Source organism: Xyrauchen texanus, chromosome 16 (assembly GCF_025860055.1).
Source record: "Xyrauchen texanus isolate HMW12.3.18 chromosome 16, RBS_HiC_50CHRs, whole genome shotgun sequence".
NCBI classification, from domain to species: Eukaryota; Metazoa; Chordata; class Actinopteri; order Cypriniformes; family Catostomidae; genus Xyrauchen; species Xyrauchen texanus.
Genome location: NC_068291.1, coordinates 18313444 through 18339770, shown reverse-complemented (window position 1 = coordinate 18339770; position 26327 = coordinate 18313444). Strand labels below are relative to the sequence as shown.

The following is a 26327-nucleotide window of genomic DNA, read 5'->3' as shown; positions in this document are numbered from 1 at the left end:
TGATCGGTTGTGACATTACAATCTGGCCAGCTTGGACCCCTCAGAAATTCCGGATTTCATGGCTGCTGTTTCGCAGCATGTGTTCTCCTCAGCCGCCACGAGCAGCAGTTATCTTCAACCAACATAATGCTCAAAGTTATGGCGGGCAAGTCTCGGAACTTACAGAGCAAATGCAGCAGTTACAGAGTGCAGCCGAATCCGGCCCTACAGCGTCAGCCCCTGTTGATCGTACTCTCCTCCTGGCCATGCTTCGTTGGAAGGATAAACATCGTCCTTGCTCCATTTTTATTCACTGAGGGGAACTTTATCAATTCCACCTCGGCCATCCAGTGGGGACTGCCCATCCACAATCTCACCTCTTCGCAGATTGCCTGCAATATTAGGTGTAGTGCTTTGGAGACCATTACCCAAGTTACTGCTTCGGTGAGTCTGTTTATTTCTGGCAATCATAGGGAGGTGATTTTGCTTTACTTAATCTGGTCATCCTTGGCACCCATCATCATGGGGCATCCCTGGTTATTAAAGCACAATCCTCAGGTTTGTTGGGCTGGGGGCTCCATTTCCTTTTTGCCTTGAGAATTGTCTGAGAGCAGCACCTATACTCCTGTCTCATCTTCTATTGTGTTTCAGGTCCAGCCCCTGATTTGACGGCGGTTCCGGCAGTTTACCATGACCGGGGGGTGGGGGGGTATTCAGCAGGTCCGGTACTGTGTCTCTCCAGCCGCATCGCCCATATGACTGTGCTGTGGACCTGTTTTCAGGTACTTTTCTGCCACAGGGACTGATATTTTTGTTGTCGTGCCCCGAGAGGGAGGCCATGGAGAAATACAAAGAGGAGTCTCTGGCAACGAGACTCTTCGTCAGTTGGCGCAGATTTCTGCTTTGTGGAGAAGAAGTACGGGTCACTTCGCCCCTGTATTGACCATCGGGGGCTGAATGACATTACTATCAAGAACAGGTACTCTTTATCATTAATGTCTTCAGCCTTAGAGTTGTTGCATGGTGTGAACGTCTTTACAATGTTGGACCTGCAGAATGCCTGTAGTGCACATGAGGGAGGGGAATAATGGAAGATGGCTTTTAACATCTTTATGGTGCATTTTGAATACTTAGTCATGCCCTTTGGTTTGACCAATGCCCGACCGTCTTCCAGACATTGGTGAAAGGTGTGCTGCGGGACATGGTTAATCGGTTTGTTTTTGTGTACCTGGATGACATACTGATCTTCTCCCAGTCTCTCCAGGAGCACACCCAGTATGTCTGCCAGGTCTTCCAGAGACTTAGCTCTTTGTGAAGGTGGAGAAGTGTCAGTTTCACACACAGTCAGTTCCGTTCCTGGGGTTTTTAGTCTCTACGGAGAGAATTTGTGTGGATCCTGGCCAGGTGAGGGCTGTAGCCAGTTGGCCAATCCCTGATTCCCGCAAGGTTTTTGGGATTCACAATCTTTTATTGATGTTTTATTAAGAATTACAGCCAAGTAGCTGCCCCTCTGACAGATCTTCCACCAAGGAGTTGTTTGTGTGGTCAGCAAAAACTCAAGCTGCCTATGACAAACTAATTTATCTATTCACCTCAGCGCGTATTTATCCTGACCCCAACTGACCCTTCTTGGTGGAGGTTGATGTGTCAGAGGTGGGTGCTGGCACAGTCCTTTCACAACAGTACCCTCTCGATGGTTTGACACATCCATTTTTCTCATTGTCTTTCTCAGGCTGAACTGAACTATTACGTCGGTAACTGGAAATTGTTAGCGGTCAAGCTTCCCTTAGGGGAGTGGCGTCACTATATGGAGGGAGCCAAGAAACTGTTTGTGGTCTGGACCGACCTTTGTGCCGGAGTCGGTCAGATCACCCGTCTTCAAGCGGGGCCACTCATTCAACATTGCCTGTCATCGAGGTGTCAGATTTATATTGCTGTTAGTACGTCAGAGATTCTGGTGGCCGACCATGACAAGAGATGTTTACCGGTTTCTGGAGGCTTGTTCAGTCTGTGCTCAAAATAAGACCTCTAATCGCCCAACTGCCGGCCTCCTCCAACCTCTCTCAAGACCTCTACCCACATACTTTGACATTGTTTTTTTTGGACGCTCTTTTCTATTGCCAAGGTCTTGATTCTGGTGGTGGTGCGGCTTAAACTTTCTCTCTCCCTGGGTTTAGCCCATCCCATTTTACACATTTCTTGTAATAAACCTGTCATCCGCCCCCATGCCAGATAATCTTGTATCCTCTCAACATTGTCTGTCTAGTGTTTGGGCTTTTTTCTGTTTTGTTTTTGTGCTGCTTTCAGTCATTACCCTGAGTAGTGGTGGTGTAGTGGTCTAAACCACATAACTGGTAAACTGGTAATCAGAAGATCGCTGGGTCAATCCCCACAGCCATCACCATTGTGTCGTTGAGCAAGGCACTTAACTCCAGGTTGCTCCGGGGGGATTGTCCCTGTAATAAGTGCGCTGTAAGTCGCTTTGGATAAAAGCGTCTGCCAAATGCATAAATGTAAATGTAAATTACCTCCCTATCATTCCAGTGCTCTCCTGGTTACCAGTTTCATCTATCTACTGACCTTCCAGCAGCTCACCTCCGTTATTGGATTACTTCCCTAATTTACCTGCTCCATCTGCTCAATCTTGGATTTCGCTGCCTTGCTGGTCACGGACTTCACCCCTCAAATCACTTAAAAAACATACTAAACAATGTTTTTTTGAAAATTTTAAAATATATAAAATGTTTTGTGGGGGTTAGGGAACAGAATCTATAGTTTGTACAGTATAAATATCATTATGTCTATGGAGATTTCTCATAAGGATAGCCACACCATCCATAGTGTGTGTGTGTGTGTGTGTGTGTGTGTGTGTGTGTGTGTGTGTGTGTACTTCATGCCCTCTAACTCTGACCTTCCCCAACTTTAATGATGTCAACTAAACCATAATTCACTTGGCAGATGTCTCAAGTATAAAAAATGTATATTTTTTTACCATCTCAACTGAGACCTTGTTCAAATAGATTTTTAAAAGAGCTAGGAATCAGTAGGACTGCTGAGGGAAATTGTAAATAATACATTAAATACAGAAAGTGGCATTAATGTTGACCATTTATTGGAAGAAAACCTAAGCAAAGCTTTGCAGCTGTTGTTTAGTTGTTAGTGTTCTGGTCAGTTTAAAATCTATTGGCTCAAGCTGCCCATTGGAGCCTATAATAAGATGTTAGAACCTCTGGATTTGGAGTCATATGTCATATGTGATTGGAGTCATTGGAAACAAATGTGTTGAACACAACTAAATAGTAAAGTCTGATTCATTATTTTCCTTACAATAATATATACACAATATATTATAAATAAAGATTATGTTCTGGATGGCAGATGTTTTTAAAGAGAATATCACAAGCACAACAGTATTGAAGGTCTTCAAACTTGTTTTTTTTGTTTTGTTTTCACTCTCAGTGTTGCTAGGATTTAAGAATGTATTTCCAGACAATCTCATGGGTACGCAGGCAAACATACAGTGTTAGAAATTCAGAGCTGGTCCTGAGTCTCAGACTGGCGCTGCTACACTATTTAAAACGCTGGCTGCCCTGCTGAGGTTGAATGGGCTGATAAAGTCAGCACATTTTTATTTCATCACAAAGCACAGGAACAAAGTGTTTTAGCAGGATCTAAATGTGTCCTTAAAGTAATAGTTCATGCAAAAATGAGAATTCAGTCATCATTTACTCACCTTCATATTGTTCCAAACTTTGTGACTTTTTTTTTTTACTGTGAATGGTGACTTGAGCTAACATTCTGTTAATGTTCCAGGAAAGAAAGAAAGTTTTACAGGTTTGGAATAACATGAGGGTGAGTAAATGATGACAACGTTTTCATTATGGTTGAACTATCCCTTTAAATCTCAGACATTACATTTCATTTCAATCTGAGATCAATATTTTATTTATACATGGGAGTATAAAAATAATAAAGACTGGCACCTTTTGTGCCAGGGATTACAGCCCTCAGCAATTACATAATTATCATCTAAATGAGTCTTTTGTTGTGGAGGCAACTGTGTGTGCAACTTTTATTGGCACAACAATGATGTCAACCGGCTAATAAAATTATATTCAGAAATATTTCAGTTTTAAAGTAATTAGGCTAAGTAATTTGCATAGGACTAAGAAAATATTCTATAAAGAATCTTAAATAATATTTTCAAACAGGCATACCTTTTTAAGGGATAGTTCACCCAGAAATTAAAATTCTCTCTGCATTTACTCACCCTCATGCCATCCTAGATGTGTATGACGTTCTTCTGCAGAACACAAATTAAGATTTTTAGAAGAATATCTCAGCTCTGTAGGTCCATACAATGCAAGTGGATTGTGACCAGAACATTGAAGCTACAAAAATCACATACAGGCAGCATGAAAGTAATCTAAATGTCTCCAGTTGTTAAATCTATGTATTTAGAAGCTACACGAAAAGTGTGGTTGAGAAACAGACATTTAGGCTTTTATTTTTACTACAAATCTCCACTTTCACTTACTTTCACATTCTGAAAGTGAAAATTGAGATTTATAGCAAAATAGGACTTAAATATTGATCTGCTTCTTACCAAAAGCAACAAAATTGCCTCAGAATACATATAATAAACCTCTGGAGTCGTATGGATTACTTTTATCCTGCCTGTATATGCTTTTTGGACCTTCAAAGTTCTACCATTCACTTGCATTGTATGGACCTACAGAGCTGAAATAGTCTTCTAAAAATCTTAATTTGTGTTCTGCAGAAAAAAAAAGTCATACATATTTGGGATGGCATGAGGGTGTTTAAATGATGAGAGAATTTTAATTTTTGGGTGAATTAACCCTTAAAAAATAAATGTAGATTTATTTTCCCACATTAAATTAGTCAGTATTTGGTTAAATGTTGTTACAATTGTATTTTTATTTATTTATTAGAAAGTTTCAGACTGTATTTGGGTATGTGACGCATAACATGTCCATTAACTCTTCTGTCCACATCAACATTTTAGGTTAATTTATATGAATGCACAAGGGAAATAACACATTTTTGGTCCTGTAAGTCGTCAGTTTTTAAACATTCTTGCCTTCATTAGTTTGTTATTGCCCAATGATGCTAAATTAATTTTAAAAGTACAAATTATCCATATAGTCTCTCAATTGATATGAGGTCAAAGCTGCAGGCATAATAATAATAATAATAATAATACAAATGTTTTACATGGGGCATAGCATGTCAAAACACAGGACATGTCAACAACATACCCAAAAAGTGTTTATTTTTTTATTTAAGAAAATATCAAAACAAACATTACAAATAACATACCCAAAAAGTATTTAACGTTATCTACCCCTTCACACGCACTAGAAACTCCCTACTCCACCTTAAAAGAGACGCATATACTTCTAAAGGCGAGCCACAAACAAACCACGCCCTACTCCATTCCGATTGGTTTAGAACTAACTGTCGTTATACCTGATTGGTCAACGCTTCCCATTGAATCTCCTCCACCTTTACTTTGTCAATTTCTGCGCTTTCATTGAATCGCTCTGCAAGAGCTCGTGCATTGATCTATTCTACAGCCTGCTGCTGCGCGCGACAAGAAACACAAATGTCCCTTAACGGATGAGGACTACATCATCGGATCGGTTTATTATCAAACGAGTGCACTGAATTTGCACTTAAACGTGAAGAAGTGAGAACTAACGCCGTGGAAGAGATAGATTCCAGTCTCTGTTGGTGCCTACTAATTTTAATACATTCCCAACTTGACTTATTCCGCCAAGGACAATACACAGCGATGATCAGACATCAGGAAGCTCGTCATAGTTTCATTTCGTCATATTATTTTTGAATTTGTCGTCATATAAGTACCAGAGCGAGTCATTGAAAGGATTCAACTGAGATTTGTGGGATTTCTAAAAGGATATACAATGCCGGACCAAATCACGGTGGCGGAGTTTGTGGCGGAGACAAATGAAGATTATAAATCACCCACCGCCTCAAACTTCACCACGAGAATGACTCACTGCAGGAATACTGTAACCGCACTGGAGGAGGTGAGACTCGCCACAAGTTCATTTAACCTGTGTGTTTGGTTTAGTTAAAGCAGGCTTGGGTGTTTTGCTTACTTAGAAGTCCATCGGAGTCAGCTATTGCCCCCCTTGGGGTAGCTAAATGAGTTGATTGAGGAGGCAAATCCTCGCCCCTCTTTGTTGATGCTCTGAGCCTCACCCATTAGACACAGTATTGGATTGTCTTATCCAGTGGAAACTCCTGAAGAGTTTGATCATTGCACATTTAGCTACAATACAACACGGCTTAGTGGAATAGGTGTAATCATACTGTATATAGGTGTAATCATGCTACATATATTTTCCTGCAAACACAAAATAGAACATATTTCACTTCAATGCTTGGTAGCAATTGATCAACATCTGTTTTATATATATATATATATATACACAGCTCAAAATTTTGTCCATCAGTATGTCAGGTGTTGCTGTCAAAAGTTAGGCTCAATTGAAAGTATTTTTGGAACATATATATATATATATATGTGTGTGTGTACACTTTTGGGGGCCAACTGAATATGAGCTACAGTATATTCACTTTGAACCTGTGAAATTCTACAAGTCCAGCAAAATGTATTTTTTAACATTGGACATGGCAAAGATTTGCTGGCAACATCATATATATATCGCATATAACATATTATTTATGTTAAAGTAAGTCACTTACAATGTAAGTAAATGGGGCCAGTCCATAAATGTAAAATACACAGTTTCAAAAGTGTAATGTTTACATCTTACAGCTATACACTGTTAGTGTGATAAAATCACTTACCTTTTCTGTCTAAAGTTCTATCCAATATTACAACATAGTTGTCATGGTGATGTAGCGTTGGTGAAACCCTGAAATCTGGCCCCATTCACTTCCATTGTAAGTGCCTCCACTGATTTGTGCTTTTTTTTTTAAGAAAAGGATGGATGAGTTGAAATACATTTGTGGTAATCAACATTATACCAAAAATGGTGTCGATTGAGCTTAACTTGTATTGAACCAGGAATATTCCTTTAACAAGTATAATGTTTACGTCTTATGACTATACTAGTGTAAATCTTTGTATTTTAACCTTTATGGTCTGGCTCCATTCACTTCCATTGTAAATGCCATACTTTAACCATGATATTTCAGTGGAGGGATGAGTTATATTTTTGGATTTGCCAAAAATGCTGTCAAGTGAGCTTCACTTGTATTGAACTGGAACATTCCTGTAATGACACAGTTTCTACAATGTATAAAAACATCCAGTAAATGATTGAAACCTCGCCCTGACGAGATATATATATAGCCTTCCCCAGCTCTGATAGGCTCTGCTGCTTTTGTGTTGCGTTGAATGGAGACAGCTTCCTGTGGGAACTCCATCACCACAACTACAGATTAGTCATGATGGATGCTGCAGACTATACTTCTTATATACTTCTTATTAAGTTTAAAGATAGTGTCGGTGTAGTGTGAGACCTTTTTAGGTTATCTCAGAAGGGGTCAAAATTGGTGTGTTGCTGTATGACTTTCACTGATGTTGCTAGCAAGGTGTGTTTTTTATCTTTGCCATGTCCAATGTTAAAAAAAAAAAAATTTTTTGCTGGACTTGTACAATCTCACAGGTTCAGAGTGAATATACTGTAGCTCATATTCAGTTGGCCCACAAAAGTATTTGAGCCTTTAAGCCAAGTGGTGCGTGTGTCTGATGTGTATTATAGCTGTGATATATATATATATATATATATATGTATATATATGTATGTGTGTGTGTTAGATAGATAGAATATTATTTTTTTTGTGGGGTAAATGTGTTCTATCCTGTGGCTGAATGCTCCATTGAGGCACGCAGGAAGTCTGGAGCTAAATGATTGTTTTTTTGGTCTTCCTCCTCTTGCATGCTGTTTTTTCACTCTTTGGCTTTGTGGTCACTGCTTTAGGGACATAAGTAGTACTGTCCACAAATTTGGAGTTTTATAAAATCACTTTAAGTTGGTTGTTTTTGTGTCGCACTGACCTCTCACCAACATAGTCATTGTCTGAATTTGTTGAGCTAATTTTGAAGAGGAGCTTGCACAGTTTGATAAAAATAGACTGTAAAAAAAAAACAAATCCTGTTGTTTTTACAAAAAATAGCGCAGCTGTGGTTGCCAGATTAATTATGTATAAAATACTGTAAAAATGCAAACAACTTTACAGAACAATCTGTACATTTAACAGTTTTAAACTGTATATTTTATAGTGCAGTACCATTGTTTATATTATTAAATGATACACTTAATATATTAACCTTCTGAAACTGTACAAATCTGCTTTTCACTTTATAATGTATTGTTAATCACATAGTAAGCACATGATGATATGAAGTTCATCAAAAGAGGCCCATCCTGGAGCAATGACCAATAAACCAGTATTTTTAAAAAATCCAATAAAAATGTTGCACTCACAAAAACACTAAACACCATCAGGGTAACACATGTGAAATTAAAATCATACAATAAACATTAACTAAACTACATCAAATATAACACAGAACACCCCAATGTACATAACCGATATTAAAAATAAGAATAATAACTATTCCCTTCAAATATAATGAAATGTAATGGATCATGCAGGGAATTCTGGGAACAACCAATTAAATTTTTTTTTACCGTAAGTTTAACAATAATTTACCGTATAAAGTACATGTACTCTTGTTTAACATAATATAATTTTAACCGTTAATTATACAGGAAAATAATACTTTTTAGATATATAAAAATTAAATTTTTACAACATTTTACCATAAAACTACATGTATTGTCTTTTTAAATGTATTACAAATTTTAACATATTTTACGGTAACTACTCGTTAACCAATTTACGTTTTTTTACTGTAGCATTTTAACAGTCTTTTACCTTAAGAGCGTAATTGGGCTATATACTGTATAGGTGCTAAATTTAGGAAATGTGTTTATGACTGCAGAATGATTCTGCTCAGTATTATCTCCACTTTAAAGCACTGCCTCTCTCACATGTCTAATTTCCTAAGTTCCTAATTGTTCCCAATAGTGAGAATTATGGATTACTTTTGTTTCTTGCTGAAGCAATTATACTGGAAAACAAATTATGCTAATTTGAGGCCTACAGTTGTAAAAGTTTCACCCACTTGGAAAATAAAACAAGCTAAAATATTAGGCTCATAGACTGTTACTCAATTTGAAATAATAATATCTGCTTTAGACCTGCACATAAGTAAAACAATGAACAATGTTTCAGTGAACCATTAAAAAGATTCAATGAAAAAATCCAATTCACAACAGCGTACATGAAGTATAGTGGACCTTATCAAATGTTGTATCACCGTGTTTGGCATGACCCAAGGAAGCTAACAAAATAAAATTAGGCCAAAGTAATCCAAAGTTATAAGTGTTTTATCATATCTATTGACCACTGTGGTGCAGTTCCCAAACTTTTTGAGTACCTTCAGGACATAGCTGCGATGACACATACCAGAGATTATTTAGTAGAGATGGGACACTTCTATTAAAATGAAAAGGAGAAATTGGAACGCTAAACATAGGAGCTCTGATCGCCCAACTGTCAAAGGATGTAGAAAGGAAGTCCCGCCTTACAAAGAGTAAATCAACTTTTAGATACAGGCATCACCAGGAAATCAACTCTAGAACGTGCGTGCGCATTATCTATAAAAGCCAGGATAATTGCGTTTTTTTTTAGCATATTATGAGGTAAAAAATCCCAATTTATGATATCCGTATTGCTAGACTTTCGCCATTCAAGGAGCTGCACTGTCATGACTGGAAATAGCCTCCCGAGAGTGTTCCCAAGATGGCCGGCTGTGGACTGACTTGCTAGAAAGACTTTGCGCAACCTAATTTCATAATGATATGCCAAAGTGTTTGTAATAAACAGCAATTTACAACAAAACTCAAAATGGCCGATATATCCATCTCCTGACCACTTGTTGGCACTGAACCTAAATTCTGTAGGTACCCTCAAGTCATGATGGCTATGACATATTACCAAGTTTGGTGCCAATATGCCAAAGCGTACAGCCTCACGTCCATTTTGGACATGCTCGCCATCAGATTCGTTGAAGCGGTATTTGAAAACGGTTTGGTCTATCAAAAAGCTATGTACAACGTTTTGTTCCCAGTGTCTCCTAGATGATACACCACAAATTTTAAATAGCGGGAAAACGAAAGGGTGAACAGTGTTTGGTCTTTACTTTATTTGATTTTTGATTTCTGCCCACAATTTATCTAACCAAATTACACCCAGCCACCAGGATGTTAATGTTACAGCACTGACAAAACATCAAGGTATGTATTGAGTGATATTTCTATACTAACACCATAATTGGTGCATTCCAGCATATAAATTGCATTTTGAAAATGTTGTCACATTATGAGTAAAATGTGTGTTTTAATTTTTTTTTTTTTTATTGCATTTTTTTGTAGACCAATTCAGATTTTTGTTTCACTGCAGCAACATATTGGTGTTCATAGTTAAATTGTCCCTCTCTCTCATGGCGTGGGAGTTTCAGGTCGATTCATGGTTGCATATTTCCTTGTCTTATTGCGAGGTCAGCTGGCTTCAGAATCAATAAACGTAAGTGCTTCATATGATCTCTGAATCTTCTCTCAATCACAAGATAGCCAGAGATATGTGTTTTTGAGAACTATCTCCCCAAAGATATTGGCTTCTTCTCTATTGGAGCAGATGTCCATGAAAGCTAAGTTCTTTTAATACACCAGGGCCTTTACAAATGTAATGAACACATTTGTATTAAGCTACTCTGAACAAAGATGTTTTTGATACTAGCAAGTATAGATCAGGTCATAACTAGCAGATATTCTTGCATTTTTAGCCCACATAGCAAAAGTCTTCTCCATTATGCTGGGGGATGTTTATGGTTTTTAGTAGAGGTTGACCGATAGTGGATTTTCCAGATACTGATAACTAAGGTGATGGAAAATACAGATAACTGATTAATCAGCCAATAGTTTAACATAATAAACAACAAGAGTACAAAATAAATACAATCCCAGATGCAGTTTATTAGTCAACCAAAATTCCAATAATAACCAAAAAAAATGAAGATTTGGTGTATAATGCAGGACTTTTAACTATAAATGAGCCCGAAACACACCAGGGACTCTTATTCTTCAGTGACTGAGACTTGGCTCTGTTCCAATAATCTATATGTTAGTATTTAAAAAATTAAACCTTATATAGCCTATATATTACAAGATGGAGTGTTTTGCATATATTTTCACCAGATAAAGTTTAATGAGTAATAATAAGGTTTGTTAAACACTTGATTATCTAATCAAAAATTGTCAAGGGATTGTTGAAATCCCTAATTCTAAGAATGAGCAATAAGGTAGTTGTTATTATCCTATTCAATTAACAACTACCCTCCTTGGAGTCATGAGTTCGAATCCAGGGTGTGCTGAGTGACTCCAGCCAGGTCTCCTAGAACCAAATTGGCCCGGTTGCTTGGGAGGGGTAACATGGAGTAACCTCCTCGTGGTCACGATTAGTGGTTCTCACTCTCAATGTGGCGCATGGTAAATTGTGCTTGGATCATGGAGAGTAACATGAGTCTCAACATGCAGAGTCTCTGCGGTGTCATGCACAATGAGCCATGTGATAAGATGTGCGGATTGACTGTCTCAGAAGCGGAGACAACTGAGACTTGTCCTGCGCCACCCAGATTGAGGCGAATAACTGCTCCACCACGAGGGCCTACTAAATTGTGGGAATTAGGCATTCCAAATTGGGAAAAAAAGGGATAGAATATAAATAAAAATACCATCCTGAAGAAAAAACAACTTGGACCAGTTTGGACCATCTTAAATTTCAAGATGGTCTAAACTGATTTCAGGTAGGCAATGCTGGTCTATTACAGTCACAAGCTGGTTAAGATGGTTATTGTTGCATGGAGACAATCTTAACCAATGTAGCCATATAGGGTGATTGAAGAAAACAAGCATGAATGTTCCCAAACATACCTTAAACTTGTTAACTGCAGAGGTTTTAACTGGACATTTAAGGTCACCTGCTGAACCACCTTAATTGGTCTAGTCTGTTTTTGTCAGCAGGGTATAGCATAGATCACTTCCTGATCACTGGTGTCAAGACAAGTAATGCTGATGAAACCAGCAGCTGCTCTGGTGGAACAGGTGGAGTTTGGCCATTTTAACAACCCTAGGAAATGAGATTAAAACACACAAAGCTAAAAACAACATTGGTCCCCTAGTCAGTTAAGGAGGTGTGTAGTTTGGTACACTGATGACCACCTGTCCTCTCTGAATTCTAAGAGCCTTATCAATTATTATTGATGAAACAAAAGTAAGAAACAAGAAAAGCTTTTTACAAAGTGGGACAAAACCTTAAAAATACTCTACACACCACATCACAAATAAATCTGTGGTTTATGCATGATTACAGGAATATTATCCACAGCAGAAGATTTGATGTCTGACAGTGAACAAGCGGTGCTGTGATGGCTGTAGCAGTGGTGCATTAAAGGACTTAACATAAATAATCTATCTATCGTTAGATTAGCATATTAAGCTAAATGTGTAATTTTTTTAAATTACATTAAAAATAGATTTTTACCAGTGAGATGATTTTTAAATTGTTTGTCTTAAGAATTGCGATTTGTAACAGGATCGTCATTTTTTTTTACCCACTCTTACAACTTTAATGTTGCTTTTTGCTTCTTTAATGTCATATTTGAGCTTGTCAGTAATGACCATGACACACAATAACACACAATACTGAAGCACTAGAAAATGCTCTTTATTAATATGCTAATGACCAAGAGAGTGATCAGTTCACTTCTAGAGATGTGGACTTGAATGTTCAACATAAACAATGCTTTTTTTCCATGTGAATGTTTCTGTTACCGGATTTTAAATAACAGTTTTTGTTCTAATTGTCGTGCAAGATTTTCTGCTTTTTTTTTTTCTCTTTGGCCGAAAACCAAAAAAGCATTTTATGCCATTTGCGGCCAAACATTTTCGGCATCTGAGATTTCTGTGCATTCTTAGTTTGGGCCAAAGTCATGGTCTTGTCCCAATAGATTCTGGATTTCTTTATCATGTCATGGCTCATATGGTAGAAACCAAAGTATCTGGAGTCCCTAGTGACATGTTGGAATAATAGGGTTGAGGAAATCCCATTAATTGTTTGGAGCAGGGTGCATTGATCTGCTAGGGTTCAGAAGTGCACTGGCCTTTGTTTAGTGAGTGTTAATGGGGTCAGGCAGTCCCTCTATCCAAGGAGTTTGTCACAGATTATAAGGGGATACTCCCTTTTCAGGATGATTGTTAACTGTTAAGCCCTACTTCTTCAGTAATGAAGTCCACTCATTGATTTGTAGCTGTGTCCTCCAAGGATGGAGGTCTGTTTCCCAGAGGTGCCTGGTAAATGTGTTGGGACTGTCACTTTCTGTGTAAGCAAACCAATCTAATTTGGGAAAGCAGTTTTTTAAAGTAAGAGCAGTTTTTCTTTAAATGCGATTATATTAGTGTTAAATACAAATTCTGTATTACCAATTTAGTTTGAATTGTTAATTGTAAGATATTTTCTTTGGTTTATTTCATGTTTGATTAGGCAAAGTGGTTTTATATATCAAAGACGTTAAACCTTATATGTATTATATATATTCTATATAGTAGAGCTGCACAATGACAAAAAACATGATGAATTTTTCCCCTTCAGTTGTAATTGCGATTAATTTCGATCAAAACAATTAACATTTTCAAATGCTTATTTTGGGTAAATCAACTGCATGCCATATTTCTTATGTAAGCAACACATTCAAAACAAGCTGAGAATTGTTACTGAAATATTTATAGCTGTTTTATCAGTAAATGAAGACTGCCTAAATGGTAACCATCACATTGAGCACCTTAAAAGCATGACAAACAAAACTGTTATCCAGATTGTTTTTTTATAATTTATTCACAGAAGTGAGCAATGGACTTGTATGTGGTTGATTATAATTAGTGATCAACCAATATATCACCGAGGCCAAAAAAATAATTTCTTTCTTCTTTTCTCCAAATGTTGGAATGCACAATTCTCACCACTTTACTAGGTCCTCATGGTGGTGCGGTTACTCACCTCAATCCAGGTGGTGGAGGATGAATATCAGTTGCCTCCGCATCTGAGACCATCAGTCCGCACATCTTAATACGTTGCTCGCTGTGCATGACACCGCGGAGACAACGCATGTGGGGGCTCATGCTAAACTCTGTGATCCACGCACAACTTACCACGCATCCCAATGAAAGAGAACCACTAATCGCGACCACAAGGAGGTTACCCCTAGCAACTGGGCCAATTTGGTTGCTTAGGAGACCTGGCGAGGAGTCACTCAGCACACCCTGGATTTGAACTTCCAACTCCAGGGGTGGTTGTCAGCATCAATACTTGCTGAGATACCCAGGCCCCCTACAATATTTGGTAAATTTTCTGCATCAGCATTTTTGCATCATTTCAAGCACAATAACATTTTCCTCTAGTGCTTCTGATTGCACAAGCAGCCTCTGAGGCAAGGTTTCTGGTCCTGTAGGAATCAGGAATTAATCGCATTCACATAAACAATGGTCGGCACAATTCAGAGATTGCATTTGTGCTCTAAAATTACACTATTACTCTATTAATGATTAGGTTTAATATTGGGGTTTGGGGTAGTGTAGTGTAGGGGTATTCATTTTAACTTTATTACATAATTTACTACAAAAAATACAAATAGTGGTGCCACTCTGTGGACATTTCACCCAGAAACTGGAGCTCACATATGCAACTACATTTAACAACACCTCCAGCTTCGACCACTGACTGATTTCAGCAGGAGAACTTTCAACCTACTGTTGCCAAATTATCAGTGAGATTAGTTTGATCTATTAAAGGCAGGTTTTATTTATAGTTTAGGAGAAGGTGGAACTCTCATTCTAGAGAGCATTTTATTGGACAATAATTTGTATACTGTATGTCCTTGGAATTTCTGTGAAAAGAGAGACTGTCAGTTTTAAATATGTAAAAATCATAAGAAATTAATTTGTAAACTTTTTAGGGGTAAACTAGAGACATGGACTAAAAGCCATAAAAAAATTGTGGCTTCTTTAAACATGTTTTTAAGAAGGGTATTAAATGCTAGCTTGTGAGGATTTGATTCTTTTTATCTTGCATAGTGGGAAAGAAGCTGTCAAAGATCCAGTCCCAAAGGACATGCAGATTCAGGGGATTTTTCTAAAATGTGCAAATGCTACCTGCATGTCCACATTTCGACAGACCCTCTGGCGTGCTGCTATTTTTACAGCAACTGAATTTTTAATGCTGTCACTGCTGCTAAAAGCTTGCAGATGTGTGGTCAGTTTCTGCTTGTCCAGCTCTGAAATACAAATAAAAATCCTGCTGAACTACAGCAGTTTTTCATTTTTCCAAAAAAAAAACCATAAACAAAAGTTCTTCGTTCAGTGCCAAAATAAGTTCGAAACAGCTGAGCAGCAGGAAACCATTTGCGAACATCCATACACCGGCCACGCTACATGGGCAGGCATTTAGAGAAGCATTTAAATATTAGAACGCACAATATTACATGTAAAACCTAAACTAATGTGATATTAAAATATTATCAATTACTACATGCCTCATTCTATATATAGAATTCACCTGTGATCAGTAATAGAGGCTGTTTTAACCACTCAAATAAACACCAATACGCTGATACTCCTAAAAAATCTGGCAAAGCAAGAAAACTATGTTTACATGAGATTGAGATTGAAATTATCGTATTATTCTCTGCTTTTCACATCAAACCGTGAAGAGACAGTAATAGGCCGGTATATATCGGCGGCCAATACATTGGTGCATTTCTAGTAATTTCCATGTTTACATTATGCATTAATGGCATTATTGTGCTAACATGTTAAACACTGCCATAATATGCATAGTTTATACTCTGTACTTTTAATTTATGATGACACTGATACTACTGCAAAGATGGGTGTATAAAAGAGGGTAATGGACAGATTACAGACAAAATAATGTTAAGTGAGGCAGATCTTACTTTGCGCAGGTGTGTGAATGGCTTTCGGCCAAAGGTGGCACATGAATGAATCAGCATCAAACAAAAGAGTGAATAGGCACTTTAATGTATTTGAGTAGATTTGATTCCTTTTGAAGCCTAATAAATTATATATTTATTTTAAATGCATGACATTCTTGGAAAATGTCTCTATGTGAACGATCAGGCAGATGTAGGTAAGTTTGCACCAGTTTGCTAATAACGCTGCACTCTGGTGTGTTCATGTTGACAGATCTTAACTGACTAAACAAGCTGTTATGAACCACTGGAACAATCTCAAAAACACCATTGTTTTGGCCAGATTTAGTTCGAAATGACGTAATACCTTTTTGTTCTTTGATTTCATATGAAGTATGCAGGTGCCTTTATGGTGTCTTTCTGCAATCTGTTTTTTTTTTTTTTTTTTTTACTTAAACCAGTTTTGCAGTTTCTCCCTGTAGATTATGATTGATGAATCTTGAAAATCCATAAAACATACCAAGAGATGTGGAGACTGCTTTTGCTACCCAGTGTATGCATCTCTGCCAGACACATTTGGTCTTAATTTTTCAATGATTGCATCTTCATTAGTGTCCTGGAGTTTACACACTCTTCCTAACAATCACTTTAAACCAGGGGTGTCAAACATACGGGCCGTGGGCCACATCTGTAAGGAGTCATCTCCGGCCTGCGGGATAAAAATGCACAATAAAGTGTACCACAGGGGAAAGTTATCAACATAGTGTAAATGTAAAATAAATTTAAACCTAATAAACCCAGATGTTCAGAAATAATAGAATAAAATAAGAAAACTGCTTAAGAAATACTTCTTGTCTGTGTAGATATTCATTTTATCTAAACAAGTTTATCTAAAAGTTATCTAGACATCAATATCCATCAATAATAAATTATCAAGTTTATCTATGAAGTACTCATTGTATGTCAAACAATTTGTGTGTATATTCATAAACCCCTGCAGATAGATAAGCAGCCTCTAGCGGTTCACACGGAGCAGTGCAGCAATATGAAATATATCATTACAATTCAACTAGCAAAGTTTGTCAAAATTACCGCTTGCTAAATGTTGGCTATAGATGCAGTACACTTGAAACACGTCATAGAACAAAGCAATAATTAGTGATCTATCTGAATCATCATGGTAAAAGGAGCAGTGGATGTTTGATTCTCCCAAATATATCCTCTCCAAATTATTTGATACTTTTTTATGGGCCAAGAAAAGAGACCGTTCATCAACATGCACACATCAAGGCCAGTTATGGTCTTAAGCTGATGTATCCATGCATGATGGATGAAGGTGAGCTACAATCACACTGTGTACAATCACACTGGGAATATTACAGCTGTCTTTTATATCAGTCACCGGTCATGTTCATTTGGAGCACGCCACACACAAGCAGCTGATCAGATCGGGTGCGGCATTAAGGGTGTTTTCACACTTGAGTCCTCTTTAAAAGAACCAATCTCAGACCCCTTAAAGTGGACCAGATCTGTTTTTGGTCCACTTTACTGGTTACCTGGTCTCAGTCCTTTTTAAATCTGAAATTGCAGACAACACATTGGCTATTCGCTCTTAGATGGACAATATGAAGGCCGCTATCAACAATATGGAGGAAGGCTTGTCAACAAGGTCTGTATGGGATATGGGATAGTGTTCCCAGCTTGACTTCTCATCTCCTATAACGGGAATAATATTGAATTTCTGGACCCGGAGAAGGCAATAGCCTACGTTTAAAACATTACTCCAACTACGTAGGCTGCAAAGTGACGTTAACATTCTGACTCCTCATTATCTTGAACCCAGCTCTGTTTTCCCTCAGGCAGATGCCGATATGTGAAAGGTTTGATAGGCAATCCTATTTAAAGGTCTGATATCTACATATTTACTTCATTCATATATTGTTCAGAGAGATATCATGACACCCCCCCCCTTCATCATAAGGCAAGTGCACATCTTCGTTAGCAATGCCAGATCTCATGTATGTGTAGGTGCTCTAATACTGAAGCAGCAAATACATACCGTTTTAGTTATTATTTATATATATTATTTAGTTATAATGTATCTGTTTAAATGTTTTTTTTTTTTTTGTAGTGCTCCACTTTCACTATTGAATGTTATTATGACATAAGGCCGACCTAGTGGTCACTAAGTTGTTCCCCATTGAATCCCCACTGAATGTGTGGTTTTGTCAGTGAAGGATGTTGCAGCCACCATGTTCATTTAGGTGGCAGGGGTTGGGGACCTACCAGACCTATTTTGTTTGTTTGTTTTGTTAGCTGTCTTACACGTCTTAAATTCACTGTTTTGGAGTCTCGGGTGTATTCAAAGGGTATTGTCCACTATGACTCTAGCTGACACTAATAATTTAGGAGGAGCTACGGGGTGCATTGTTAACTTTGTAAATTGGAACATCAAATCTTTAAATCATCATGTGAAACGCAGGAAGGTACTCTCACTCCTTGATCACCTCAAGGCTGATGTTGCATTTCTCCAGGAGACTCATCTCTGTATCGCTGATCAATCCAGTTTGGGAGGTGGATGGATGGGGCAAGCGTTTCAATCCAATTTCAACTCGAGGGGGGCAGCAATCCTAATCTGTAAAAATTTACCATTTGTGATGTCTAGCACAGAATCTGATATCATGGGACGTTATGTTATTGTAGTTGGTCGATTGTATGGTCTCCCAGTTATTTTAGCCAACATTTAGGCCCCAAATGATCAATGGGATATCAATGGGATGATATTTTTTTCCCCCATCAATACCTTTTCCCGAATTCCTAGCATAGACACGCATTATCTTATCCTGGATGGGGATATAAACTGCGTACTTTCTCCAAAGTTAGACCATAGCTCATCTAGAACTTCCTCTGAGTCAAAACATTTTCTTCAGATATACGGTGTAACGGATGTTTGGCGTTTCCATAATCCTACATCTAGGGGCTATTCCTTTTTTCCCCAGTTCACAAGATGCTTCATGGAAAGATATTTTTTTATTGACAAAAAAAAATCACTTGCAAATATCAGTCCATAGTCATCTCCATCCACGGTCCTTTGAGCATTCAGAGCCACCAGAAGAAGAATCAGCGTTAGACAAGTTTTTTCATAATCTTTATATTCCTAGAGTAGACCCAGAGCTGGATGCCGAGCTAGAGGATGATATCTCCGTCGTAGAGGTTGCAGGCGATTAGGAGTATGCAAAGCGGAAAATCTCCAGGGCCAGATGGCTATCCATCTGAGTTCTTTAATACATTTTCAGTTGCATTTGCCCCTCTTCTCCATTTTAAGGAAGCACTTTCTTCAAGTTCTCTCCCCAACTACACGTGAAGTGACCATTTCCCTTATTTTAAAGAAGGACAAAAATCCCCTTCAGTGTAGCTCATACCATCCTATTTCCCTCCTGATCACAGACGTAAAGCGTCTTGCAAAGCTTTTGGCTCGACGTCTTGAGGCACCCCTCTCTTTAATCATCTCAGCAGACCAAACAGGCTTCATGAAGAACCGGTATTCATTCTTTAATATCAGGTAGCTTTTAAATATTCATTATAATCCCTCTTCATCTGACATGCCTGAGATTGTACTATCACTTGATGCTGAGAAGTCCTTTGATCAGGTGGGGTGGGATTACCTCTTTTATACACTCTGAAAATTTGGCTTTGCCCCGAAGTTTGTTTCCTGGATTAGAATGATCTATTCCTCCCTAATGGCTGCGGTGCATACCAACAATAACGTCTCTGCTTACTTTAATCTGCGAAGTAGTTCCAGGCAAGGTTGCCCGATGTCACCGTTCCTGTTTGCCACTGTGATTGAACGGTTAGCACTAGCTACAAGGCGGGATATTAATATTAAAGGAATTAGCCGAGGAGGTCAGGAATGTAAACTCAAGTATTGCTTTATGCAGACGACTTGCTGTTATATCTGGCAAACCTTCTGCCAAGCATCTTTAGATTACTAGACACCTTGAAGTTATTTGGCAGATATCCGGTTATAAAATATAAAACAATTTTTTTTGTCGAATAGTCATTTGGTCTCATTTAACGTAACATGAGCAGTTCGTACTTGACTGAGGAGAGGAAGAAAACAGAGCTTGCAGTCCAGATGCACTCCAAACTTTCCAAACAGCTTCAGGTGATGTAGATCACAAAGTATGAGGGAATTATACAAATAAAAACTAATAAGTAAATGCAAAAGCTCTCATTGTGGAATAACTCCAGAGTTAAATCTTAAATGCAGTTATATTAAATGTGTTATAGCTTTATTAAAGTTCAAATAATACTGAAGCAGATCATGTAAATAAGTATAAACTCAGAAACTGGCATTTCTCTGTGCAGTCAGCGTCTCTTCTATGAGTTGTGCGAATGTCTTGATTTAAGGAGGAGAGATTGAAACTGCAACAGCTGAGGCACACACTGTCGCAGGGATGCTCATCCCTCAAGCGCGCACGCTTAAAGTTACTATATGTAAGATTGACAACAAGTGTTTGAAATGGGTACTTCAGTCCAAATTAAAAATATTGGAGAGTTGTCTGCCCCGCTCAGACTCGAAGCTCATGCGGTTTGCCAGAATGTTTTAAAGGATTTCTGGTCATTAAGCTGTCTCCATCTTTCAAAGGCAATATTTATTCTTGTTTTACTACACCTCTGGTCATGGTGGCTTTTAGATTGATGGCGAGGCTTTTTAGGTCGGGTGGAATCTGTTATCTCTGATCCAGTTTGTTTGCGGGCTTCCATGGCTGCAGCACGCAGTGTTTTTTTTCCAAATCTGGCAACCCGGCGGTGTTGAAATACTATTGGTCAGTGGGCAGATGGTGGGATCACACAGGCCAAAACAGAAATTCCGGCCAGGAATGGAAACTTCAAAGTAGAATATACTGGCTGTAGCATTGTCATTGGAGAAGCAAGTGTTTCAACTTGGCACATTTCCTAATTCTCTAATGACATATTATGGTAATTTTATGATTTAGTACAGTAAAAAATATTACATAATATAGCACCTTTAATGCAGCTAGATTATAACGTGATATTGAATCATAATATACAGGTGAAACTCGAAAAATTAGAATATCGTGCAAAAGTTCATTAATTTCAGTAATTCAACTTAAAAGGTGAAACTAATATATTATATAGACTCATTACAAGCAAAGTAAGATATTTGAAGCCTTTATTTGATATAATTTTGATGATTATGGCTTACAGCTTATGAAAACCCCAAATTCAGAATCTCAGAAAATTAGAATATTGTGAAAAGGTTCAGTATTGTAGGCTCAAAGTGTCACACTCTAATCAGCTAAACACCTGCAAAGGGTTCCTGAGCCTTTAAATGGTCTCTCAGTCTGGTTCAGTTGAATTCACAATCATGGGGAAGACTGCTGACCTGACAGTTTGCAGAAAACCATCATTGACACCCTCCACAAGGAGGGAAAGCCTCAAAAGGTAATTGCAAAAGAAGTTGGATGTTCTCAAAGTGCTGTATCAAAGCACATTAATAGAAAGTTAAGTGGAAGGGAAAAGTGTGGAAGAAAAAGGTGCACAAGCAGCAGGGATGACCGTAGCCTGGAGAGGATTGTCAGGAAAAGGCCATTCAAATGTGTGGGGGAGCTTCACAAGGAGTGGACTGAGGCTGGATTTACTGCATCAAGAGCCACCACACACAGACGGGTCATGGACATGGGCTTCAAATGTTACCTGGGCTAAAGAAAAAAGAACTGGTCTGTTGCTCAGTGGTCCAAAGTCCTCTTTTCTGATGAGAGCAAATTTTGCATCTCATTTGGAAACCAAGGTCCCAGAGTCTGGAGGAAGAATGGAGAGGCACACAATCCAAGATGCTTGAAGTCCAGTGTGAAGTTTCCACAGTCTGTGTTGGTTTGGGGAGCCATGTCATCGGCTGGTGTTGGTCCACTGTGCTTTATTAAGTCCAGAGTCAACGCAGCCGTCTACCGGGACATTTTAGAGCACTTCATGCTTCCTTCAGCAGACAAGCTTTATGGAGATGCTGACTTCATTTTCCAGCAGGACTTGGCACCTGCCCACACTGCCAAAAGTACCAAAACCTGGTTCATTGACCATGGTATTACTGTGCTTGATTGGCCAGCAAACTCGCTTGACCTGAACCTGAATGACCTTGGCATTGCCAAGAGAAAGATGAGAGACATGAGACCAAACAATGCAGAAGAGCTGAAGGCCGCTATTGAAGCATCTTGGTCTTCCATAACACCTCAGCAGTGCCACAGGATGATAGCATCCATGCCACGCCGCATTGAGGCAGTAATTAATGCAAAAGGGGCCCAAACCAAGTACTGAGTACATATGCATGATTATACTTTTCAGAGGGCCGACATTTCTGTATTTAAAATCCTTATTTTTTATTTATTTCATGTAATATTCTAATTTTCTGAGATTCTGAATTTGGGGTTTTCATAAGCTGTAAGCCATAATCATCAAAATTATATCAAATAAAGGCTTGAAATATCTTACTTTGCTTGTAATGAGTCTATATAATATATTAGTTTCACCTTTTAAGTTGAATTACTGAAATTAATGAACTTTTGCACGATATTCTAATTTTTCGAGTTTCACCTGTATGTGTCACTGTGCATTTCTTATCGTGAAGGAAATTGGCAATACACAGATTTATTAAGAAGAGCGAGTTTGTTTTTAATGTGAGTTAAAGATGGGTTGAAGTGAACATAAATGTGAGAGAGGTAAGACTTTGCCCCATTATACAATGCAACAATATATGTTTTTGATTTGTTTTTGTTTTGGCTCCAATATAAATTTCGAAAACTCCTTTAAAACAACGTACATTTTCTTTTGCAGCTATACTACAGAATATTTTTTTTTTATCTGAGAATGTTGAATATAATATTACAAATACAAATATTTTAAAATATCTGAAAATCATTTAAAAAAGATGCATTCACCTGAGAAGCAGCATATTAGATATTTAGACTTGCTTTTAGAGAATAGAACTTGAATTTATATATTTATGAAGTATATTTTGCCTTTACTGCACTCGCAAAAGTATAACCAAGTAAAAAATACACTTATATACAAAATACACTTATATTTAAGTAGAGCTGCATCGATTGACCGGCCAGGGACCGGAATTAGCCGATTTTTCCGCATGTTCGGCCCGGGCCGGTAACCGGCCAGTCAGCCTCACGTCTTACCGATTCCAAGACGGTCCGTTTTGTTGCTAGCGGCGCAGGCAATAACGTCACAGCCGCATGTAAACATGTCATTGGCGTGGGAGATCTTCACTGTGTGAGTGAAGAATACATAAAGTTTGAAATGTTTAATAATAGTAAGGCCAAATTAAACCGTGGGGGAACCACCACAATAACTTTCGGATCAACAAACCTAATTAGACATTTAAAACACCATCACCCAGCTGAAAATGCCCATTTTAAAAAAGAAGCTAAAAAGGGAAAGCGGCTAAAGCTAGCCAGAGCTCAGAGCCAGCCACAAGTCAGCAGCCCCTCCTATCATTCCTTGGAATGAGCAGCGAAAAGACCAAAGCAATTACGAGGAAAATTATGGAATTCATGGCCCTGGATGACCAGCTGTTCTCCATAGTTGAGGACAGAGGGATCAGAAATCTGATACATTCCCTCGATACAGAGTATGAGGTACTTGCCGACGTCTCGTTGCCAGAGTTTAATCTCGTGTCATGTCACACACGCAGCCTGTTATCTGTCAACATTTGGGTACACAAATCCGGGAGAGGGGAAGTGGGGTGCTGGATGGCAGAGGCAGGCTAAATACATACAAATTGTGCCGTTGTGATTTAACGTAATTTTTCCCACCGTGTCCGATATTAAAATCAGTGCGACACACATTGCAAAAGGCATGGGCATTGTCGATATGGCTTCGGGATATGAAATTCAATTCTTCCACCCAGCTGTTGTTAAATGTACATGTGTATTTTGTTTTTTTCACCGGATTACCAGCTGAGTCTTCTCCTCCCATCTACCAGTGATGCTTGATTTAACATCCCGCGTCTGCTGCCTGCGCAGATATCAACAGTGCAAATGGGTTGTAGGTTGCCAGATTGAGGTCATTTGTATGATGTGTCGATTGTGTGAGTAGGATGCGTTTCATTCAAGATCTGGCAACTGGACCACCTTGGAATAATATATTGATGTGATTATTCATATAACGTGGTTTGGGCCATACAAATTACGGGAGTTTTTTTGGGAGAAATAACAAAACGGGAGACTCCCGGGAAAAACGGGAGTGGTTGCAGGTATGCAAGCCGTTCCCGAAGCAGTGCTCAGTTTTACAACTGATATTTGGACATCTAACGTAAGTTGAGCGTATTGGACACTTCAGTTTTTCAGATCTTTGGAATTGTTTTGTTAGACGAGTTTATGAAATAAAATGTAGCATTGAAGAAAGGTAGATTTTGTTTGCATATGTGGTCAATAATAGTTCTTAGAAAGAAAATCGGAATCTGAAAAAATCTGTATTGGCAGGTCACACTTGCAAAAAATCGGAAATCGAAATCGGCCAAGAAAATTGCAATCGGTGCATCTCTATATTTAAGATACATTAAAGCAAGTCTAAATATCTTATATCTTGCTTCTCAAGTAAATATATCTTGTTTAAAGGATTTTTAGACCATTTTAAATCGATAACAATAGGATATTTGCAGTGAATTTCTTTACTGAATTAAACTTTAAAAATATTTATTCCCCTTTAATTCAGTAAATGTAATTTAGAGGTATTTTTATAAGATGATTTTGTCCTCTTTATTGTTAGTAAGCACATTTAATACAACCTTATACGTCAGGGCACAAGCTGAATAATCAGTTACGAACTAATGATTAGTCGTTGCAATAATCGCCAATGATTCTAATAATCATTAGATTAATCGATTATCAAAATTATCAGTAGTTGCAGCCCTGCTGTGGTCCTACCTCCTTACCCTCTCTATTGTGCTCTGAACTCCCACTGGGTAAGCCTATCTCTCATTATACCACCAACCCCATTGCGGCACAGTCTGTAAAATTTTGAATCAGTTTAGAAGGGCATTTGCTCTTTGCAGTCTCTCCCTCTCTGTTCCTTTAGTTAAAACCCACATGTTTACCCCTTCAATGTTAGACAGACCCTTTGATATTTGGTTTATGAGTGGGATCCTTTCATTACAGGACCTCAATGTAGATAACAATTTTGCATCTTTTGAGCAACGAGTAAGCAGATTTGGTATTCCTAGGACCCAGTTTTTCAGATATTTACAATTGCAGAATTTTATAACCTCGCACTCTAATTGCTTTCCTTCTTATCCCCCCACGTCCCTTCTAGACTCCGTTTTCAAGTAAGGAAAATATTTAAAGCAGATTATAGGTATACAATCTTCTCAATCTACATAGTTTGGCAACCTTAGATCATCTCAAAAACAAGTGGGAGGAGGACTGAAATGAACAAATCCCTAATGGAGTCTGGCAAAAAAATTATCAGAAGGTTCCACTTTTCATCCATCTGTCAATGGCACGCTGTTGTGCTATTCAAAATAGTACACCGACTTCACTGGTTGAAGGTTAGATTGTCTAGAATTAGACCAGAGCTAGACCCTACATGTGACAGATGTAAGCAAGCCCCTGCAAGCTTGTTGCATATGTGCTGGACCTATCCAAGTCTACATAATTATTGGCAATCAATTTTCAATACTCTCTCTGAAATATGAAATGATCCAATGGTTCCATGCCCTCTTATTGCTATATTTGGAGCCACGCCACACAGCATGCGCCATCATTAGGGATTGACCTTCTGCACTTTACTGGCCAGGCGACTCGTATCGTTTAAGCCCCCGAACATATTCTCATTGGATCCAAGAGATTATACAATGTCTTAAGTTGGAGAAGATAAGATACTCTCTTCAGGGGTCTACCCTGAGATTCTATGAAACTTGGCAGCCCTTCTTGACATTTGTGGAAAAATGGAAGGAGAAAATGTAACCCCATATTGTGTAAACTCTTCCTCTAGTTATTTGTTTGTTTGTTTGTCTGTCCTTTTTTTTTAATAATTTTTTTATATATGGCTTGTAGTTCTTTGGCAAGTGTACAGAGTAACTGTTTTGAATCTAATGATGCAGGTCTGGTGGGTGGGTGGGTGATGGTTACGTGGGTGGGCTGGGTGCATATTTAGGATTGGTTCGAATACAGTGTACTGTTTGTGTTCTGTA

The 26327-nt window shown here is 38.2% G+C and overlaps 1 protein-coding gene across 2 annotated transcripts in view; it reads left to right on the top strand.

The window, feature by feature from the left end:
- The first annotated feature begins 5557 nt into the window (after positions 1–5557).
- asap2a (ArfGAP with SH3 domain, ankyrin repeat and PH domain 2a) overlaps positions 5558–26327 on the top strand; it is a 123361-nt gene continuing 102591 nt past the window's right edge. For both annotated transcript variants that reach the window (XM_052145687.1, XM_052145686.1), the window contains exon 1: positions 5558–6053. In XM_052145687.1, coding sequence (XP_052001647.1) covers positions 5928–6053 — 126 coding nt within the window. In that variant the 5' untranslated portion in view covers positions 5558–5927. The remainder of the gene's footprint in view (positions 6054–26327) is intronic.